Here is a 19,467-nt window from a genome sequence, read left to right on the forward strand (position 1 = left end):
GAGGTGAATGGCATCGGAATCTGGAGAAGAAGTTCAACGGGCCCAGGGGCTGAAGCTTGAGGAAATATTCCTGCTGCTCAAGAGCCTGGAACTCTCACCTGCCCCACATCTATTAGTCTTTCTGGACAGTTATGGAAGTTTCTACGTCTCCCTTTTCTATCCCTGTTACTTCTTTTAAAAGTCTTTTTCCTCCTAGGATGAGTCCAGGCTATCCTCACCCAGCTCTCCTGCTGAATGTCAAACACTTTCCACTTGCATCACTTTTTTGGAATCTTCTCTCAGAGTTCCAGCAGTGCCCCCTTGTGGCTGCGACCAGGCAAACTGCAGAGCTGTTTCCAAGATCTCCTACTCCCTCTTTGCTCTATTTCTTCTCCTCCCTGGTGTTTTTTGAACTCATGCTTCTTTCTGGGTACCCAGAACCTTCCAATTCAGTCACCCTTAAGATCTCGAAGAATCCAATCTTGCAGACCTTTCATTCCCTCCCAATTCTCCCCATCAACATTTACTTATCCTATGTCCCATTCCATTGGTCTCTGACAACTAAAGGGAGACGATCCTTACAATATAACTCAGGCATGGCGAATAAACAGCTTCAAGTGTAACCTTTCCTAAGTAATAGTTGCTGTTTTATAATAGCAGCTTCCAATGTCTTCATCCAAAGGAATGAATAAGAAAGGAATTCCAGCTCCACGGTAAGGTCAGGGGTTCTCTTCTGATGTCCCTCAAATCACACTGCCATATTAAGACAGGCAGTGTCAGTTAGTGTTTACTGTTAGCAAGCCACCAAAACAGACCCAGCAGAGGGAAGTTACAGTAAGGATAGCAGGAGTGTACAGGTGGAGGGAGAGACCAGCCAGCCAGCTTTGGAAATGGGCCACTGGGCTAGAAGCAGGACTATGGGAAAAGAGCCATTGGAGGAATGGTCTCATAAGGATACCACCCCCACCTTAATGATCTCTCACCATGTTTAGACTCCACATCATTCTGCTTAAAATTCACATTCCAGGGAGGATGTGCAATCGGGCCAGCTGGGGTCATCGAGCTGCCACCTGGCTAGGGCAGAATAGGCACCTGATTGGCTGTTTGGAAGGTGTGCCGAAGCTGGGTGGTCCAAACTCACCAAAGTCCACCATGTGAACCCCATCATGCAAATCTGAGATCGAGTACATGTAATTATCCCAGGCCACATACCAGTGTAATAGATCTACTCTCATAACGACAAAAGAGTTGACACCTTCATTCTCCTCAGCAACCAGAAACCTAGGTGGGGTCTGACTCAAGGTTTGAAATGAAGAACAACTAATATAAACATTATTGCCAGGCACAGTGGCTCATGCCTGTAATCCCAGCACTTTGGGAGGCCGAAACAGGCGGATCACTTGAGATCAAGGGTTCCAGACCAGCCTGGCCAACATGGTGAAACCCCATCTCTACTAAAAATACCAAAAATATCAGTCTGGCGTGGTGGCACATGCCTGTAATCCCAGCTACTCAAGAGGCTGAGGCAGGAGAATCACTTGAACCCAGGAGGCGGAGGTTGCGGTGAGCCAAGATCACGCCACTGCACTCCAGCCTGGGTGACAGAGTGAGATTCTGTCTCAAAAATAAATGAATAAAATTTTTTTAAAAAAACATTATTATATGACCCAAATACTGCAGCGACTCCATGTATTAGGTTTTTGTGAGAAAATGAGGCTGAAATGGCAAAGCGCTTCTCTTAGGCACTGTAAATCAGAACGGTATACTTCTGGCCAAATGTGTCTCCCACTGAAGACTAAGAAGAGAACATGGCTATCCTTTACATTGTCACTGTTGATGAATAGGCCCTCCTGGCAGCATGCCAGGTCACATCATGAAAGGACAGCTGTGGGTGGTGTGTACAGTGTCAGTCCATGAGAACGAGCCATGAGGCCATGTGGTGCAAGAACGAAAGATAAAGGAAGCAACACAGACCAATGCTTCAATGTTTAATTCTTATGTCTCGCTATGCTGATGAACTGCTCTTACAAAACAACTTCCCTTTAAAACAAAGACTCGAAAACCAAAATGAAGTGAGGCATTTCATGGGGCAGTCCGCATGTCAGGATCACCTCCAGACTGTACTACTCCTGGTCACAAGCCACTCTGGCAGAACAAAACCCCAGATGACAGGCCTCAGTTCAGATTTCTTCATAGCAGTGGAAATAGCAACTGTGTAGGAAGGCAGAGGTCTTTGAGTGGAGTTGGTGTCCCCTTGTTCCATTTCATTTTGCAATTGTTCTATATTTTTCTGATTAAAGAGAATTTTGAAGAATCCTTAGTAACAAAATACTAAAGATGTTGTTGCACTGCCTCTGAATTTTCCTCTTATGATATGCACCAATGTATTAGTACGTTCTCACACGGCTTTGAAGAAATACTTGAGACGGGGTATTTTAATAAGCAAATAGGTTTAATTGACTCACAGTTCTGCAGGGTTGGGGAGGCCTCAGGAAACTTACAATCATGGTGGAAAGGGAAGCAAACATATCCTTCTTCACATGGTGAAAGCAAGGAGAAGTACAGAGCAAAAGGGGAAACACCCCTTATAAAACCATCAGATCTAATGAGAACTCACTATCACAAGAACAGCATGGGGGTAACTGCTCCTATGAATCAGTTACCTCCCACCAGGTCCCTCCCACAACACATAGGCCTTATAGGAACTACAATTCAAGATAAGATTTGGGTGGGGACATAGCCATACCATATCAACCAAGAGGTGACTGAAGCCAGACTTTCTGGTCCTTCATCATTTCTCCACTAAATATATTGCCATAAATGTATAGTAGAATAACATACCTTCTAGAGAAATTAGCAAAATGGACAAATGATACAGAAAAGGAGAATAAGAGGTGTGGAACTGATCTGGAGATTACTACAGGTACAAGAAGATGTTACATGGGATATTTCCTGACTCAGAGTTTTGTCCAAGGCCCCAAAGGTGAGCACAATGTTAAGTGTCTCCTGGTTCTAATGACAGATGTTAGACCATTTACCCAGGGCTTACTAAATGGTGAGCCCCCTTGCCACTCTTCAGCTTATGTACAGGAGAAGGCAAGAGTGAAAGAGGGTTGTTACAGTTCTGGAAGCTTCCTTCCCACCCCACTCCAAGGCAAGTGAGGGGGACTTTGACAGAACCACTCAGAGAGATGGACAGGTGCCCCTGTTGTAGAATGGTGTCTAACTCTCCAAAAAAACAAACAAACAAACAAAAAACAAAAAAAAAAAAAAATGAATAGGCGAGAAGCCAGCTAGAGCTACCTAAGACCGACTGTAAAGATGACGAGAAGGGCTGCAGAGGGAACAGCCCTGCTTCCAGGGCTGGGTGGGGAGCAGAGCCACTGGGTTGTTCCCATGGGCTAAGTACACATCAAGCAAGCAGCTGGGCCTAGGCTGTCTTGGAAGGACCCTGACCAAGAGGCCTGCAAGTGAGGTAACCTGACAGAAAAAGTTTGTGTGGGATGTACTACCAAAAGCAGGAGCCGGCAGTCAACCAGAGGGTACAGCATCTGAACCATGGAATGGGTAAGAAGAGGCTACCAGCAAAGGGAGGGTCCTCCAAAAGATCTCCAAAGTGGGCACCTCCAAAGAACAAAAGTGGTACTAGGTTGGTTTAAGCAGTCTGTGGCCCACCAGCCAGGCACTGCCTGACCCATGGAACTAGCTCTTCTGGGAGCCTCTGGGGATGTTCACTGGAGATACCATGTTTGCTGCTTCTCTGTCATTTCACCTGCATAAGTCTGAGAAATATGTTGCAGAACTTAAACATAAGGTTTCTGTTTCTATAATGTATGACTTTTTGTTCTATTTCCTAATATTCTGTAACTCCTGAGATTTCAAGGGAACTGTTCATTGTTTTAATCCTATGCCTTCCCTACTGTGACTTATAAGAACATCCCCAGTTAAGCCCAGTGTCTGGTCCTGGTGTTTTATCAGGAAATGAACACCGGCCGGCACCTCAGAACCCAGAAAGAGGCAGTTTCTCTGACCTCATTCCATGGAAAACATCTGTAACTGTTCCCTCAGCAATGTGTAACATTAGCCTCTGGAGAAGGCCCATAAAGGATTTTGCCTCTCTTCCTTGGGAATTCGCAGGAAAGGGCTGTCTGCATGAGCTCAGAATATCTGTTAATATATTGCCACTCAGAGACTTAATAAGGATTGAAAAGAGGTTTCCGCTGCACTAAGGGAAATTTATCAAAGAGAATTCCAGAGTATTGAAGCAGCTGAAAGATGATTTTAAAACAAAGGCCTGAAAACTATGCATGATAAATTATCACAGATGTGAGTACTTTTATAAGTATTCCATTTTTAAATTGCCCAAAAGAACCAACTTTTCAGCAACCTCTTTAGAATCCATTGGCAGCCCTAGATTCATTCCAGATGAACTTGGCCAGAAATTTCTACAGCAAAGGTCAGGGAGGTCCATTCACTGACCTCCCTTCCTTGCTCCTTGGCTATAAATTCTCACTTTTCCATGCCACATTTGAAGTTGAGCCCAATCTCTCTTCCCCACTGCAAGACCCTGTTGCAGTGGTCCCTATGTCTACCTCAATGGTCCTGAATAAAGTCTTCCTTACCATGCTTTAACAAGTGACAAGTGTCATTAAATAATTTTCTTTTCTTTTTTTTTTTTTTTAGACAAAGTCTTGCTCTGTCGCTAGGCTGGAGTGCAGGGCACGATCTCAGCTCACTGCAACCTCCGCCTCCTGGGTTCAAGCGATTCTCTGCCTCAGCCTCCCAAGTAGCTGGGATTACAGGCACGTGCCACCACGCCCGGCTAATTTTTTGTATTTTTAGTAGAGACGGGGTTTCACCGTGTTAGCCAGGATGGTCTTGAGCTCCTGACCTTGTGATCCACCTGCCTCAGCCTCCCAAAGTGCTGGGGTTACAGGCGTGAGCCACCACGCCCAGCCAAATAATTTTTTCTTCAACAAGGTATTATATAATTCTTAAGTGAAAATTGCATTACAATTTACAATGGCAAACATTTTAGCCCTGTAATAGACAGCAAGATAAAAGTAACCCCTGACAGCTCTGAGCTGACCCGGCAGTCACAGCTGGGCCTTGGTGCTCCGTGGAACATAAATACTTCACAGAACACCATCAGACGTGGCCACTCTTTGACCGGATGGATCAAGACAAAAACAAGACTCCTTTGTAATCACGTGGGAATGCTGAAAAAACATAAACATTGTCCAAACCACAAAAATGACCAAACATCCCCTATCCCAGTTAATGAGTTACTGGTCTTGTCTCCCCTCCTTTTAGGTAAGTTAATGAGTCACTGGTCTTGTCTCCCCTCCTTTTAGGTAAGATTTATTATGTTACTTAATCATACAATCGCCCTCCTTTCTGCCAGCACCCAGTCCAGAGTATTGGATTGGATAATCTGCTTCCCTGAACCTTTCCCCAAATTACTTTGGAGTAAGGCATCAGCATAGGAGGCTGTCACATTCGTTCAACCATCACTGTGCTTTTACTGGCCCTTTGCAGGCAAAGAATGAGAACGTGCACAGATGAGAAGTCCAGGATGCACATGACCACTCAATTAACATTTACTACTTTCATATCAACTGTTGCATGCTAGGATGTTAAAAACACTTTTTGAATTAATTACTGCGTTAAATAGATTCACATTTATGTCTACGGTTATGTGAACATCTAGCTGAACACTGTCTTGACTGTCCTGAGTAGAAGCAGAACAGGTAAGTTGTAAAGTACGTCAACAACCTTTGCTGCTAAAAAACGAAAGTGCAGTTTCTTTCTCTCGGGCCAGGGGCGGGGCCATAGCTCCTCCTCCAGGAAGCCGCGCGAGCCCAGTCCCACGGCCGCCGCCGTTCGCTCTACGCATGCGCCATTTCCCTAGTGCGCATGCGCTGGGTCCCAGGCCCACGTGCGCCAGCCTGTGGGCTTGGATTGGCTAAGCCTTGAAGTTGTCCCTGTCCCGGTGACCGGAAGTTCTCCGTGGACGCTGGGCGGCTGAAAGCTCCGGAACTGCGCCTGCGCTTTTCAGTGAGTCATGCTTCAGGTTTGCCAGGGCCTGTATCCCGCAGAAAGGCGAGCCCTTGTTCCCAGCGGAAGCCCACCCCGGCTCGCGGCGGCTTTCCGGTGCGCCCTGGGCGGCGTAGGTCCAAAGGTGCTCTCACCCCCGCCCCTTCCTCTCCGACTGCCGAGGTCGCCAGAGTGGGCTGAACCCTCGGGACTGCAGCCGCTTGTGTGCTGGGTGCTGGGCCGTCATCCCAAGATGACTGGCGGCAGGCTTTGCATGTTGCTCGACCCCACCCACCGGAACTCGAACCCGGGTTAGACCGGGCTGTTGGGCTGGTCTCTTCCTCTCGCTGCACCTTTACTAGGGGTCACCATTAAGGGAAAGGGCCCTAGCGCAGTACTGAGTGGCAGTTAAGTAACCGCTACACCACTGCCAACATTTGGCATCATTTCTCTCCATAGAGGGCGGGGCTCTCTGTGAAGCTGGGGAGCTGTAAGTGGGTTAGGGCTAGAAAGTTACACTTCCTCTTTAGGCTTTAAAGAGATCTAAAGATCTGAACAGATCTAGGTTATTATTGACTTTTTACCAACTTCTGGAAACATTGTTTCCAGAACTTTCCTCTCGTTCTTCTCAGGGTTTAGGCCATTTTTGTGCAGATGTGTGCACCTTGCTTACTATAATATTAGCTAATCTTTGTAAGTTTTTATATGGATCCAATACCATATTTCGTGCCTACTTTTCCTGGCACTGTATAAACTTTTTGGTATAGGTATGCATCTAAGCATTATCCATATTAGCATCAGTTCTAGAACCGTGGTGTCCAATAATGATAGCCATTAGTTACATAAGGCTTGAGCACTTGAAATGTGGCTTGTCCGAATTGAGATGTGCTATAAGTGTAAGACAGTGAAGTTTGGAAAATTAGCATGAAAAAGAATGTAAACTATCTCAATTTGTTTATATTAATCACGTGTTGAGATGACTATTCTGGATATACTGGGTTAAATAAAATGTATAATTTCAATTTTTATTTTTTAACATGACTACTGGAAAATTTTAAATCATATTTGTGGTTTACATGTTATATTTATGTTGCACAGCCCTGCTCTAGAAAAGGGTCAACAAACTATGACCTGCAGCCAAATCTAGCCTGCCTGTTTTTGTAAACAAGTGTTACCAGAACAAGATCATGCCTATCCATTTATGTTATTTTCTGTATCTGCTGTTGCTGCTACAAGAGCAACAGAGTTGAGTAGTCCATAGAGATTGTATGGCCTACAAAGCCTAAAATATGTACCTTCTGATCTTTAACAGAAAAAGTGTGCTGACCCCCTGCTCTAGAACAATGCCTGGTTTGGTAGATATTTTTAAGCCTTTTAATTGTAGACTCACATCCTGTTATTCACACTTACTGTGTGACAGCCATAGTTCAAAGCACTTTATCAAGACTTTCATTTAATTCTCATTAATCCTAGGATGTTGGATTTCTCCCATTTTGTAGATGAGGAAATTGAGGCACAGAATGGTCAGGAAACTTATCCAACTTGCTCAGCACCCCTCATTTCTAGGAACTGGACCTGCTTGACCTTCTTTATGCAAATGTTTTGACCCCCCAACCCCTTTTGATTAGCCCACAGTGGGCACCATGGTTCTGGTGGTGGTGGTTGTTTTGTTTTGTTTTTTTAACAAGATATATTTGAACTAGAATTTTTTGAATTATTTTTTTGAACTGGAATCGAGATGGACTTGGTCTCCTGCGGAAGAAGCCGAGGAGCACTGGGCTTAGGTGCAATGAGTACAAGCAAGCTGGTGTGTAGTGAAAAGAAATGAAGCTCACAAGCAGAGAAGAGAGAGAGCATCCTGTATGCTCATCACTCATTTAACAACAACAAAAATGTGTTAAGTAATAGTAAGCACTGGCTGGGTGTTTGCTAGGTGTGTATAGGTGAATAAAACATGTGGATCTTCTCTTATGGTCTTGTGGGGAAGGCAGTAAAAACGTTTTTTAAATGTGATGAACACCCTGAAAAAAAAAACATGCAAATTATTTACTGTTTTTAGCAGGTTTCCTCACCTGTAAGATGAAAATAAGCCATTATCTGTATTTCAGGAATATTGTGAGGATTGAGATGACAGGAGAGTGTATGTCCCAGAGAGTTGCTCAATAAATATATGTTGCCTTCCACTGTGAAGAGGTAAGTGAGGGGGTGAGTATCAGGGATTGTGTACATTATGACATTTAAAATATTACAGTTGTCATGTGTAATTTGTGGAGAAGGTTGTCAGCTGCATTGTTCACAGTAGGTGTTTCAAATCTTTTCTGACTGAATGAGACTCATCTAGAAAAAGCCAAAGTCAGAGTTGTCTGCATTCAGTCCAGGAGCAGAACCAGAGCTGTCTTTGGGGCTGATGGCAGCCTAACTGGGAGGTCCTGCTGGGGTGTGGAGGAGGGTTGTATGCCTGTGTGTGGTTTAAATCAGAGTCACCCTGGAGAGCTGAGCCAGTGTGCAGGCCCTACCCTCAGAGATCCTAATTCATCCTATCTGGAGTGAGGCCCTGCCATTGTTTGTTTTTGTTTTTTGTTGTTTAATTTCCCCCAGATGATTCTAATGTGCAATCAGGGTTAAGAACCACTAATGGTGGGAGATCAGCCAGGCTCAGGATGCTGCTTGAGCAAAGGCACAGAGCTGTGCCCATCAGTGGTTGAGAGTAGTCAAGAGGGAGGCCTGCTATGGCTCTTTTTGCCACTGGCCAAGAAGCTTTGGCTCCATCATGAAAGCAAGGGGAAACCTCTGAAGGGCTTTAAGCAGGAAAATGAGGGAATATCTTGCTGAGATCTGTACTAGAGGATGATCCCTCTAACAAAGTGCCAGACTCACAGTTGGGCCTTGTGAGTGCCAGAAGTAGAGTGAAGGCAGTGAAGAAGCAAATTGTAGCTGTCCAGATGATGGAGAGCCCAGATAGGGTTTGGTACCACCCTGTGTGTGTTTTCTCTAGCAGCCAGTGTCTGTCCACGTTGAAATACCACATGTGTTGTAACTGGCCAGTTTCTTGTCAGTATTACTTCCACTAGGCTATCAGCTCCTTCAAGGCAGAGACTGTTTAGGCTCAGCATCTAGCACATACTCTATCCCTAATATATATTTATTGAATGAACTATGTAGAACTAAGCTGGACATATGCCTTACTTTGTCTTTTTATAGCAATTGTCAGAATTTTATATCTCAATGGCTTCCACGTTATACCCTCCTAGGGCAATAAATCCTTTATATCCACATGATGGTCCCACAGAGGACTAGAAAGTTTGACTGGATTTAAATGCTATTAAAAATGTGGAAGGGAATGGAAAACAATATAGTGGGTCCTCAAAAAATTAAAACTAGAATTACCATATAATCCAGCAATTCCATTTTTTAGTATATACTCAGAAGAATTGAAAGCAGGGTCTCAAAGAGAGATTGGTATACCAGTGCTCACAGCAGTGTTATTCACAATAGCCAAAAGCTAGAGGTAACCCAAGTATCCATCGACATTTGAATGGGTAAACAAAATGTGTTATATATAGACAATGGAATATTATTCATTCTTAAAAAGGAAGGAAGTTCTGACACACGCTACAACATAGATGAACCTTGAGGACATTATGCTAAGTGAAATAAGCAAGTCACAAAAAGAGAAATACTGTGTGATTCCACTCACATGAAGTACCTAGAGTAGTCTCATCCATAGAGACAGAAAGTCGAGTGGTGATTGCCAGAGACTGGAGGGAGGGAAAAATGAGAAGTTGTTTAATGGGTGCAGAGTTTTCAGTTTGGGAGGATGAAAAGCATGCTGGACGTAAGCATCTTGGTGGCAGGGACTGTGTCTTTTCAAAAATCCATGGGCTCTGTTTTATAGCACTTGATATTAAATAATCATCACTGAACATGCACAGGCTAAGAACACTGAAGTGATTACAGAGAGAATTCTTGCAATCTTCCCAGACACCATCTGACAAGTGACATAAAACATAATGACCTTTTAGTAATTCTACTTCTTTTCTTTTTTTTTTTTTTTTTTTTTTTTGAGGTGGAGTCTCGCTCTGTTTCCCAGGCTGGAGTGCAGTGGCGCGATCTTGGCTCACTGCAAGCTCCGCCTCCCGGGTTCACACCATTCTCCTGCCTCAGCCTCCCAAGTAGCTGGGACTACAGGCACCCGCTACCACGCCCGGTCTTTTTTTTTTTTTTTTTTTTTTTTGTATTTTTAGTAGAGACAGGGTTTCACCGTGTTAGTCAGGATGGTCTCGATCTCCTGACCTTGTGATCCACCCGTCTCGGCCTCCCAAAGTGCTGGGATTACAGGCGTGAGCCACTGTGCCTGGTCTAGTAATTCTACTTCTGTGAATTCACTTTAAGGAAATGAGAGATGTGGAGACCACATATGTAAGAATTTTCTTCAAACTTAGAGGAGAAACTGGAAGGCCCTCAAATAGGAGAATGGTTCAAAACTATCGCAAACTCCTAGGATGATCCAATAACATAGCCATTTAAAAATCATGTTTTTAGAGAATATTTAATGATGTGGAAAAATAGTCCTAAAGCTAAGTGAAAAAAAAATCAATATGTAAAACTATATAAAAGATTAAACAGAGTTATATAAACCAGCAGATTCAAGATAATGAAAACATATGTCCATGCAAAAACTTGTACACAGGCCAGGCATGGTGGCACATGCCTGTAATCCCGGCACTTTGGGAGGGCAAGGCAGGTGGATCACCTGAGGTCAGGAGTTTGAGATCAGCCTGGCCAACATGGTGAAACCCTGTCTCTACTAAAAATACAAAAAATTAGCCGGGCGTGGTGGCGGGCACCTATAGTCCCGGCTACTCAGGAGGCTGAGGCAGGAGAATGGCGTGAACCCAGGAGGTGGAGCTTGCAGTGAGCCGAGATCGTGCCACTGCACTCCAGCCTGGGCGACAGAGCAAGACTCAGTCTCAAAAAAAAAAAAAAAAAAAAAAAAGAATTACATATGAAAAGACTGAATACCCAAAATTTTAAAGAGGGGCATTTTCTGAATGGTAAGATTTTAAGTAATTTTCATTCGTTCTTTTACTCTTTTCTGTAGTTTCTGTGATAAGCATGCATTGTTTTCATAATCAGAAAAGTTATTCATCTAATATAATTTCATGATAAACTACACATTTGAGATATACCTACTGAAAAATGGTAAGAGCAATGAATCAATCACCTTCTATCCACCTTCCCTCTGAAATGTGAATATCGTCTCAAGAGTGGCTATATCACCTGTGGCTTTGCATTCAGATAGGCATTCATAATTGTCTCAGAAATCGATTACTGCATCTCAAACAGGTGCATCTCCCCTCAAACTTTATCCCCAAATATTAAGAGTTAAGTACCTTTAGATAACCAAGATTCTGAGTCCTATATTTTTAACCACCAGAGGGAGCTGGAATGTAGAAAACCTGGGGCAGTCAGTTTTGTTTTGTTTTAAAGTTAGTTTCACAAAGGGCCATCAATTCAGGATCTTACGTAATTTTCCTAATTATTGTGAACCAGTACTTAAAGGATAATTCTTTTTTGCCTTTTTAAAATTCCACTTTTAAAGACTGCAAACAGTAAAAAAGGTCTTGCTAAGAATCAAACTCTCAATGAACAACAGGCAAGACAGCACAGAAAAATAAAAGTATTCACACCTGCTATTGGTGAACATTTCTCTCAGAATTGTCTGCTTCAGATCTTGAAGTCACGCAGTTGTGTCACAGTGATAAAGTTTCAAGCTGTTCAATATACTTGAGCCCTCCCCAACTCGTTGAAAAGTTTCCTAACAAAGAAGAAACATTCAATGTGCCTGCATTCTATATGCATTACTATTGAAGAAATCAGGGAGGGAGGTTTGCTAGGCATTGAGAAAGATGGTTAATAAGAGATGGGCCTACAGCGCCCAAAAGGAAGTTAAGCAATATTTGACTCAGTTCAGAATTTCTCAACTGAAGGTCTGACTGAGTTTCAAGGTGATTCTTAAAGGGAATTGTAATTATAGCTTTGGGGTTTCAGTGGAGTGAAAGCAGTAATTTGTCTTACCGGCAAAATGAGTAAATCTATAGAAGTTAATGTATTTATGTATAAACAACCAAAGCACTTTGCTCTTCATTTTATATGTTCTTTTATTGACCTTTATATTTCTTTAAAAATTTTTAATTGTGATAAAATATACAAAACATAAAATTAACTGTCTTAAGCTCCCCCCCCCAGCTTTTTTTTTTTTGACAGAGTCTTGCTCTGTCACCAGGTTGGAGTGCAGTGCACAATCTCAGCTTACTGCAACCTCCGCCTCCCGAGTTCAAGCAATTCTCCTGCCGCAGCCTTCCAAGTAGCTGGGACTACAGGCGTGCCCCACCACGCCCAGCTAACTTTTTGTATTTTTAGTAGAGATGAGATTTCACTGTGTTGGCCAGGATGGACTCGATCTCTTGACCTCATGATCCACTCGCCTTGGCCTCCCAAAGTGCCGGGATTGCAGGTGTGAGCCACCACGGCCAGCCTGTCTTAAGCCCTTTTAAGTATACAGTTCAGTAGTGTTAAGTACATTCTCATTCCAGAGGGAAAGTAGGTAGAAGGTGATTGATTCATTGCTCATACCATTTTTCAGTAGGTATATCTTAAATGTATATAGTTTATCATGAAATTACATTAGACTAATAACTTTTCTGATTATGAAAACAATACACGCTCATCACAGAAAATACAGAAGAGGAAAAGAACAAATGAAAATTACCTAAAATCTTGCCATTCAGAAAATGCCCCTCTTTAAAATTTTGTGTAACTCTTTTCAGTCTTTTCACATGTAATTCTTAAATAAAATTTGGATCAGATTCTATTTTTAAATAACACCTTTATTCAGATGTAGTTCACACATCATACAATTCACCTAAAGTGTGTAATTCAGCGTTTTTTAGTATACTCAGTTGTATAACCCATAACCACAAATAAATCAACTTTTAGAAGATTTATTTGTGCCACCACTCCCCAAGAAAATCCCTGAACTTTATCAGCTGCTCCTCCTTCTTCACCCTGCTGCCCTTCTGCCCCACCCTACCTAGTCAACAACTAATCTATTTTCTGTCTCTATAGATTTGCCTGTTTTGGACATTTCATGTAAATAAAATCATGCAATATGTGGTGTTTTCTGTCTGGCTTCTTCCGCTTAGCATAATGTTTTCAAAGTTCATCCATGTTGTAACCTGTATCAATACTTCATTCCTTTTCATGGCAGAATAATATTCTGTTGTGTGGATAAATCACATTTTATTTATCCATTCATCAGTTGATGGACATTTCGATTATTTCCCATTTTTGGCTATTGTGAATAATGCTGTTATGAACATTTGTGTACAAGTTTTTGCGTGGACATATGTTTCCATTTCTCTTGGATCTGCTGGGTCATGATAACTGGTTTATTTATTTATTTTATTTTTTTAGACGGAGTCTTGCTGTGTCGCCCAGGCTGGAGTACAGTGGCATGATCTTGGCTCACTGCAAACTCCGCCTCCCAGGTTCATGCCATTCTCCTGCTTCAACCTCCCAAGTAGCTGGGACTACAGGTGCCTGCCACCACTCCCAGCTAATTTTTTGTATTTTTAGTAGAGACAGGGTTTCACCATGTTAGCCAGGATGTTCTCAATCTCCTGACCTCGTGATCTGCCCGCCTTAGCCTCCCAAAGTGCTGGGATTACAGGCGTGAGCCACCACGCCCAGCCCATATGATAACTGTTTAATCTTTTATATAGTTTTACATCTTGATTGTTTTTCACCTAACTTTATGACCATTTTTCCATGTCATTAAATAACTAAATACATGATTTTTAAATGGTTATATTATTGTATCTAAGGAGTGTGCCATATTTTTAACCATTCTCCATTTAACCATTTGAGGTCCTTCCAATTTCTCCTTAGAAAAAAATTCTTACATATGCAGTCTCCACATCTCTCATTTCCTTAAAGTAAATTTACGGAAGTAGAATTACTAAAAGGTCATTATGTTTTATGTCACTTGTCAGATGGTGTCTGGGAAGATTGCATGAATTCTCTCTCTAAACACTTCAGTGTTCTTAGCCTGTGTATGTTCAGTGGTGATTATTTAACATCAAGTGCTATAAAACAGAGCCCATGGATTTTTGAAAAGACACAGTCCCTGCCATCAAGATGCTTATGTTCACATCTAGACCAGACAGATAAATATAGATCCAAGGGTATTATATAGACAAGATTATGTACATTATGTGGAGAGGAAAAGGTAGACTGCTTAGATAAAGTAAACGCTTGCCTGCCTAGGATGAGATTCACACAGACATAATCATTGAGCAACTTTTTACGCTTAAAAGTTTTTAAAAAATTAACAAAACCAAAATGTAGGAACCAGTTAGTCTAAAGTCATAAATCATCTGGATCATTGAGTCTGAACCTTTCCCTTGTTCAGGAGACTTCTGAGGCAGCACAGTGTAGCCTGTTGGCTTTTGGGACCCGCAGACGTAGCTCTAGCTGCTTTTCAACCTGTGCTGTCTCATGGTTTCTTTAGATTGCTTGAGACATTAGCAAACCCTTTCTGTCTTGTTTCTTACTCTTTTATATTCAGAAGAGTACCACTTTAAAGATTATGAAATGAGCAAGTAGTTCAATTATATAGCTGACTCTGGGGAAAAATTGTCTAGCACTGTTCAGCATTGCCATATTGATGCTGACACTGGCATGATTTCATCTCCAGCATGACCACCGGATTCCACCCAAATGGATTGACTACTCTAGAAAGATCATTGATTTGTAAAATTGGAGATGGAAAAGCTATAGCAGATCCCCTGGCGAGCCTCTTAAGCAGATGTTATGTAGAGGCTCTGCAATACTGTTTGTTTATTTTTCACTAGTAGGAATTAAACTCTTGAGAGTAAACCATACCACCTTAAAGACTCCGTTTTCTAGTATGTCACATACATTTGTATTACATGACTCCTTCAGAAAACAATGCCTAGGTTACTGACAGAAACTGCTATTTTCGTATCCAGAAGCTGCGACTAGCAAAGGCAAACTTAAGAAAACTGAAACCTCTTTTTTCTTTGCAGCTGTAAAGATGTCTGACAAGAACCAGATAGCTGCCAGAGCCTCCCTTATTGAGCAACTGTTGTCCAAAAGGAATTTTGAGGATCTTGGCAACCACCTTACTGAGCTAGAAACAATTTATGTGACTAAGGAACATCTCCAGGAGACAGATGTGGTGAGAGCTGTATACAGAGTCCTCAAAAACTGCCCCTCTGTGGCTTTGAAAAACAAAGCCAAGTGCTTGCTATCAAAGTGGAAAGCTGTTTATAAAGAGACTCACTCCAAAGCGAGGAACAGCCCTAAATTATTTCCTGTGAGGGGTAATGAAGAAAATTCAGGACCTTCTCATGACCCAAGTCAGGATGAGACACTGGGCATCTGCAGCTCAAATTCTCTATCTTCCCAAGATGTTGCAAAACTCAGTGAAATGATTGTGCCTGAAAATAGAGCCATTCAATTGAAACCTAAGAAAGAGCATTTTGGGGATGGTGGCCCTGAATCCACTGGTAAGAGATTGAGTGAGTTGCTGGATCCCATAACACCCATGAGAACTAAATGCATAGAGCTTCTTTACGCAGCTTTAACTAGTTCTTCTGCAGATCAACCCAAAGCTGATTTGTGGCAAAACTTTGCAAGAGAAATTGAAGAGCATGTTTTTACCCTTTATTCAAAGAATATCAAAAAATATAAAACTTGCATCAGAAGCAAAGTTGCCAATTTGAAGAACCCCAAAAATTCTCACTTACAACAAAACTTGCTCTCTGGTACCATGTCTCCACGAGAATTTGCTGAAATGACTGTCATGGAGATGGCAAACAAGGAACTGAAGCAGTTGAGAGCCTCCTACACAGAATCTTGTATCCAGGAACATTACCTTCCCCAAGTAATTGATGGCACACAGACAAATAAAATAAAATGCAGACGCTGTGAGAAATACAATTGCAAAGTCACTGTAATTGACAGAGGAACACTTTTCCTTCCCAGCTGGGTGCGGAATTCAAACCCAGATGAACAAATGATGACTTATGTAATTTGTAACGAATGTGGGGAGCAGTGGTACCACAGCAAGTGGGTGTGCTTTTAACTGTAAATGAGTGTTCTCTTAACAGATAACCTGAGTGATTGATACCTTTTATTTGTACAACCCTTCTGTGCTTTTAAAAATCTTGTACACACTACTCTCTAAAACAGAAGAAGGAGGAAAGAAAGTCGTTCCTGAAGCTGACACCACCATCCCTAAAAGTTACAGTTTGGGGAGAGGGAGTGGATGACTATTTGTATTGTGCCTTGTGGCCATTTAATACCTTACTGTAGACAGAGTGTGGGTGAGAACAGCCCAGCATAAACTGGGAGCCTGTGGGAAATGCATCCCAGGCCTCACACCATTGAATCCGAATCTGCATTTTAGCAGGATCCCCAGGTAATCTTCCAGGATGGGATAGTTTGAGAAGAGCTGCTTTAGCAGTAGGTCTGTGACTCTCAGCAGTGGCTGCATATTAGAGTCATCTGGGAAGCTTTGAAAACCCACTGGTGCTGAGACCCCACCCTAGAACAATTCAGTTGGAACCTACGAGATGGGACTCAGGCATCAACATTTCTTTTTTCATTCCTCAAGTTATTTTAAGATGAGGTCAGAGTTGAGAACTACTCAGAAATAGGCTCTCATTTGATCCTTTGTACAGCTCTAAGACAAGAGTGTTATTCCAGGCACTTCATGAATGAGAAAACAGGTCCACAGAGGTGCGGTGACATGCCCAAGTGACACAACCATAAATAGTACCAATTCAGACAGATCCCGGATTTTCTTCCTCCAGACTCACTGAGACTGGCTCAATATCGACTTCTGAGAAATGTATTCCTGGAGGTTGGGGATGAAATGAAGAATGTGTTTAGACTCCAACACTGGGTGAACTAGATCTTCATTCTTTTCCCCTCTCTTTTCCCATTTACAGGTCTCCCTTCAACCACAAAAGTCACCCTGGAACTCATCCCACAGTTAGAATTTTGTTTGGAACCCTCTTGCTTAGTTGAAGGAGTTGTTTTTTTGTTGTTGTTGTTGTTTTTGTTTGTTTGTTTTCCCTGTGAACAGGTTTTCGGGGATATATAAACTCTAGGATGTTTAGTTTCTGATGTCAGGAGTCTTCATGTTCTCAAGGACAAGTGTCCTTGAGATGGACATTAATGGTCATTAGTCTGTCAGAGGAAGCCCATCACCTTAGCCTTTGAATGTAGAAACAGGCAGGCATTTATCTAATAAATGAATGGAAGACTAAATTACCTCTTTGAGGCCTTTGCAAACAGTGTTTAACCAGTTTACATAATTGTTTGAATACAACAAGCCTTCTATGTGATTATGGCTGATTTTTTTTCCTTAAAAAACTCATAGAATGTTCATTGTTTTATAGTTTTAAAAAGTTTACTTTGGCGGTCTTTACAAACCTACACATTTCACTTTTTCACCAATTCTTTTCTCCTAACTCTCTTCCTTTGTTGGAGCTCTGAAGGCCTAACTATGTACACTTTACCTGCCTGACAGAATTCTCCAAAACATGCATAAAAGTAAAATATGGTCGTATTTTCAAATAATTTGGAAGAGTCGGTTCAGTGCCATCAAGTGTGAAATCTATTTTGATATACTTTCTCCCCGTGTCTTCCCAGGGCTGCTTTTTGTGATGAAACATGTTTAGTTCTTAACTTGCAAGGTCATCTAAAACTTAAAGTTTCATAAAGTGTGGTTTCATATGACTTGGAATGATCTGAAAAACTATTCAGTGGTTATGAAAGAGCACAGCACATAAAAACCAAATTTGATTAGTTCAAGTCAGTGTTTATGTTTTGCTTTGGGGGTTTGTGTATATGTGTGTAGTTTTTATTTATATTGGAATTTGGTAAACTAAATGTTCAGACAAATAAAAGTACTTGAAATGGAAATTTCCTTACTCTCCAAAATATAAAAATCTGCATGGTCTGGCCGGGCACAGTGGCTCATGCTTGTAATTCCAGCATTTTGGGAGGCTGAGGCGGGCGGATCGCCTGGGGTCAGGAGATCAAGACCAGCCTGGCCAACATGCTGAAACCCCGACTGTACTAAAAATATAAAAATTAGCTGGGCATGATGGTGGGTGTCTGTAACCCTAGCTACTCAGGAGGCTGAGGCAGGAGAATCGCTTGAACCCAGGAGGCAGAGGTTGCGGTGAGCTGAGATCACACCATTGCACTCCAGCCTGGGCGACGAGCAAAACTCTGCCTAAAAAAAAAAAAAAAAAAAAAAAAAAAAAAAAAAAAAATCTGCATGGTCTTCCTCATTTCATTTCATCTTTAATTAGTGAGTTTTGCAACTCGAAATAGGAAAATGGCAATCTGTGTGTTTTTCTTTTGGTTAATGAGACAGCATTACATTTGCTGCCTATGGGTAATTCTTTCACATCCTATGTCCTTTCCCCTAAAAAGAAAGGACTTTCTTTAAAATTGACTGCAGGGTAAAGTTGTTTATTTTTTTGGTTTTTTTTTTTTTTTTTTTTGGTAATAGACACGTTCTTACTCTGTCACTAAGGCTGGAGTGCAGTGGTGCCATCTCAACTCACTGCAGCCTCAACCTCCTGGGCTCAGTGATCCTCCAACCTCAGCATCCCCACTCCTTTGAGTAGCTGGGACTGCAGGCACAAGCCACCATGCCCAGCTAATTTTTGTATTTTTTGTGGAGACAAGGTTTCGTCATGTTGCCAGGCTGGTTTCGAACTCCTGGGCTCAAGCGATCCTCCCAAAGTGCTCAGCCTCCCAAAGTGCTGGTATGACAGGCATGAGTTACCATGCCTGGACAAGACTCTTTAATTTAAAATCACTTTTACAGAAACAGCAAATGGGAGGCCCTGAGACAGGAGAGTGCCTGATGCAGTCAAGTTCCAGCAAGAGTCCACGGCAGCTAACTCACAGTGAGCAAGGGGAACAAGGATGAGAGATGCAGTCAAAGAGGCCATCATGAGGGCTCTTGTCGGTCAGCCATGGTAAGGATTTAGGGAGTTTCTTAAAGCATGATGGGAAGCCACTGAAGCTGGGGAGTTTGTGGTGATGAGATTTAACACCTTTTAGGAAGGATCACTCTGGCTGTTATGTTGAATTAGACGGGGAAGGAAGCAGTGATGCATGCAGGGACAACAGGTGACCTTTGGCAGTGGTCCAAATGTCACATAACTGGCGTCAAGCAAGAGTACACAGAAACTGGGCTCCCTGAATCCTTATAGTCAGCAAAATCCTTGACAACTTTGCAAATGGATGTTTCATAAAATACACTAAATCCCAAATTCCCTACCCATGACCCATAATAAACAATAATAGACAATGCAGAAATTCAGCACTGGATTGCTA

The 19,467-nt window shown here is 42.2% G+C and overlaps 1 protein-coding gene across 8 annotated transcripts; it reads left to right on the forward strand.

Annotated features, from left to right (window-relative positions):
- The first annotated feature begins 5,973 nt into the window (after positions 1-5,973).
- On the forward strand, positions 5,974-18,033 carry TCEANC (transcription elongation factor A N-terminal and central domain containing). 8 transcript variants are annotated; one of them, XM_065538591.1, is made up of 3 exons: positions 5,974-6,036; positions 8,124-8,220; positions 15,126-18,033. In XM_065538591.1, the coding sequence occupies exon 3, from the start codon at positions 15,134-15,136 to the stop codon at positions 16,184-16,186; it is 1,053 nt and encodes a 350-aa protein (XP_065394663.1). In that variant the 5' UTR covers positions 5,974-6,036; positions 8,124-8,220; positions 15,126-15,133; the 3' UTR covers positions 16,187-18,033. The 8 variants fall into 8 exon arrangements, with proteins under 8 accessions (XP_065394663.1, XP_015298774.1, XP_065394662.1 ...); XM_015443288.3 differs by having other exon boundaries at positions 8,124-8,208; XM_065538590.1 differs by having other exon boundaries at positions 6,036-6,326.
- The last annotated feature ends 1,434 nt before the right edge of the window (positions 18,034-19,467 follow it).

Source organism: Macaca fascicularis, chromosome X (genome assembly GCF_037993035.2).
Source record: "Macaca fascicularis isolate 582-1 chromosome X, T2T-MFA8v1.1".
NCBI lineage: Eukaryota > Metazoa > Chordata > Mammalia > Primates > Cercopithecidae > Macaca > Macaca fascicularis.

Bases quoted from the DNA above. Each gene is read 5' to 3' on its own strand.
- TCEANC (XM_065538588.2), top strand. From the start codon at position 13,424: ATGTTTCCATTTCTCTTGGATCTGCTGGGTCATGATAACTGGTTTATT. The intron at 13,614-15,125 runs GTGCCTGCCACC...TTTTCTTTGCAG, and splicing joins CCAAGTAGCTGGGACTACAG to CTGTAAAGATGTCTGACAAG.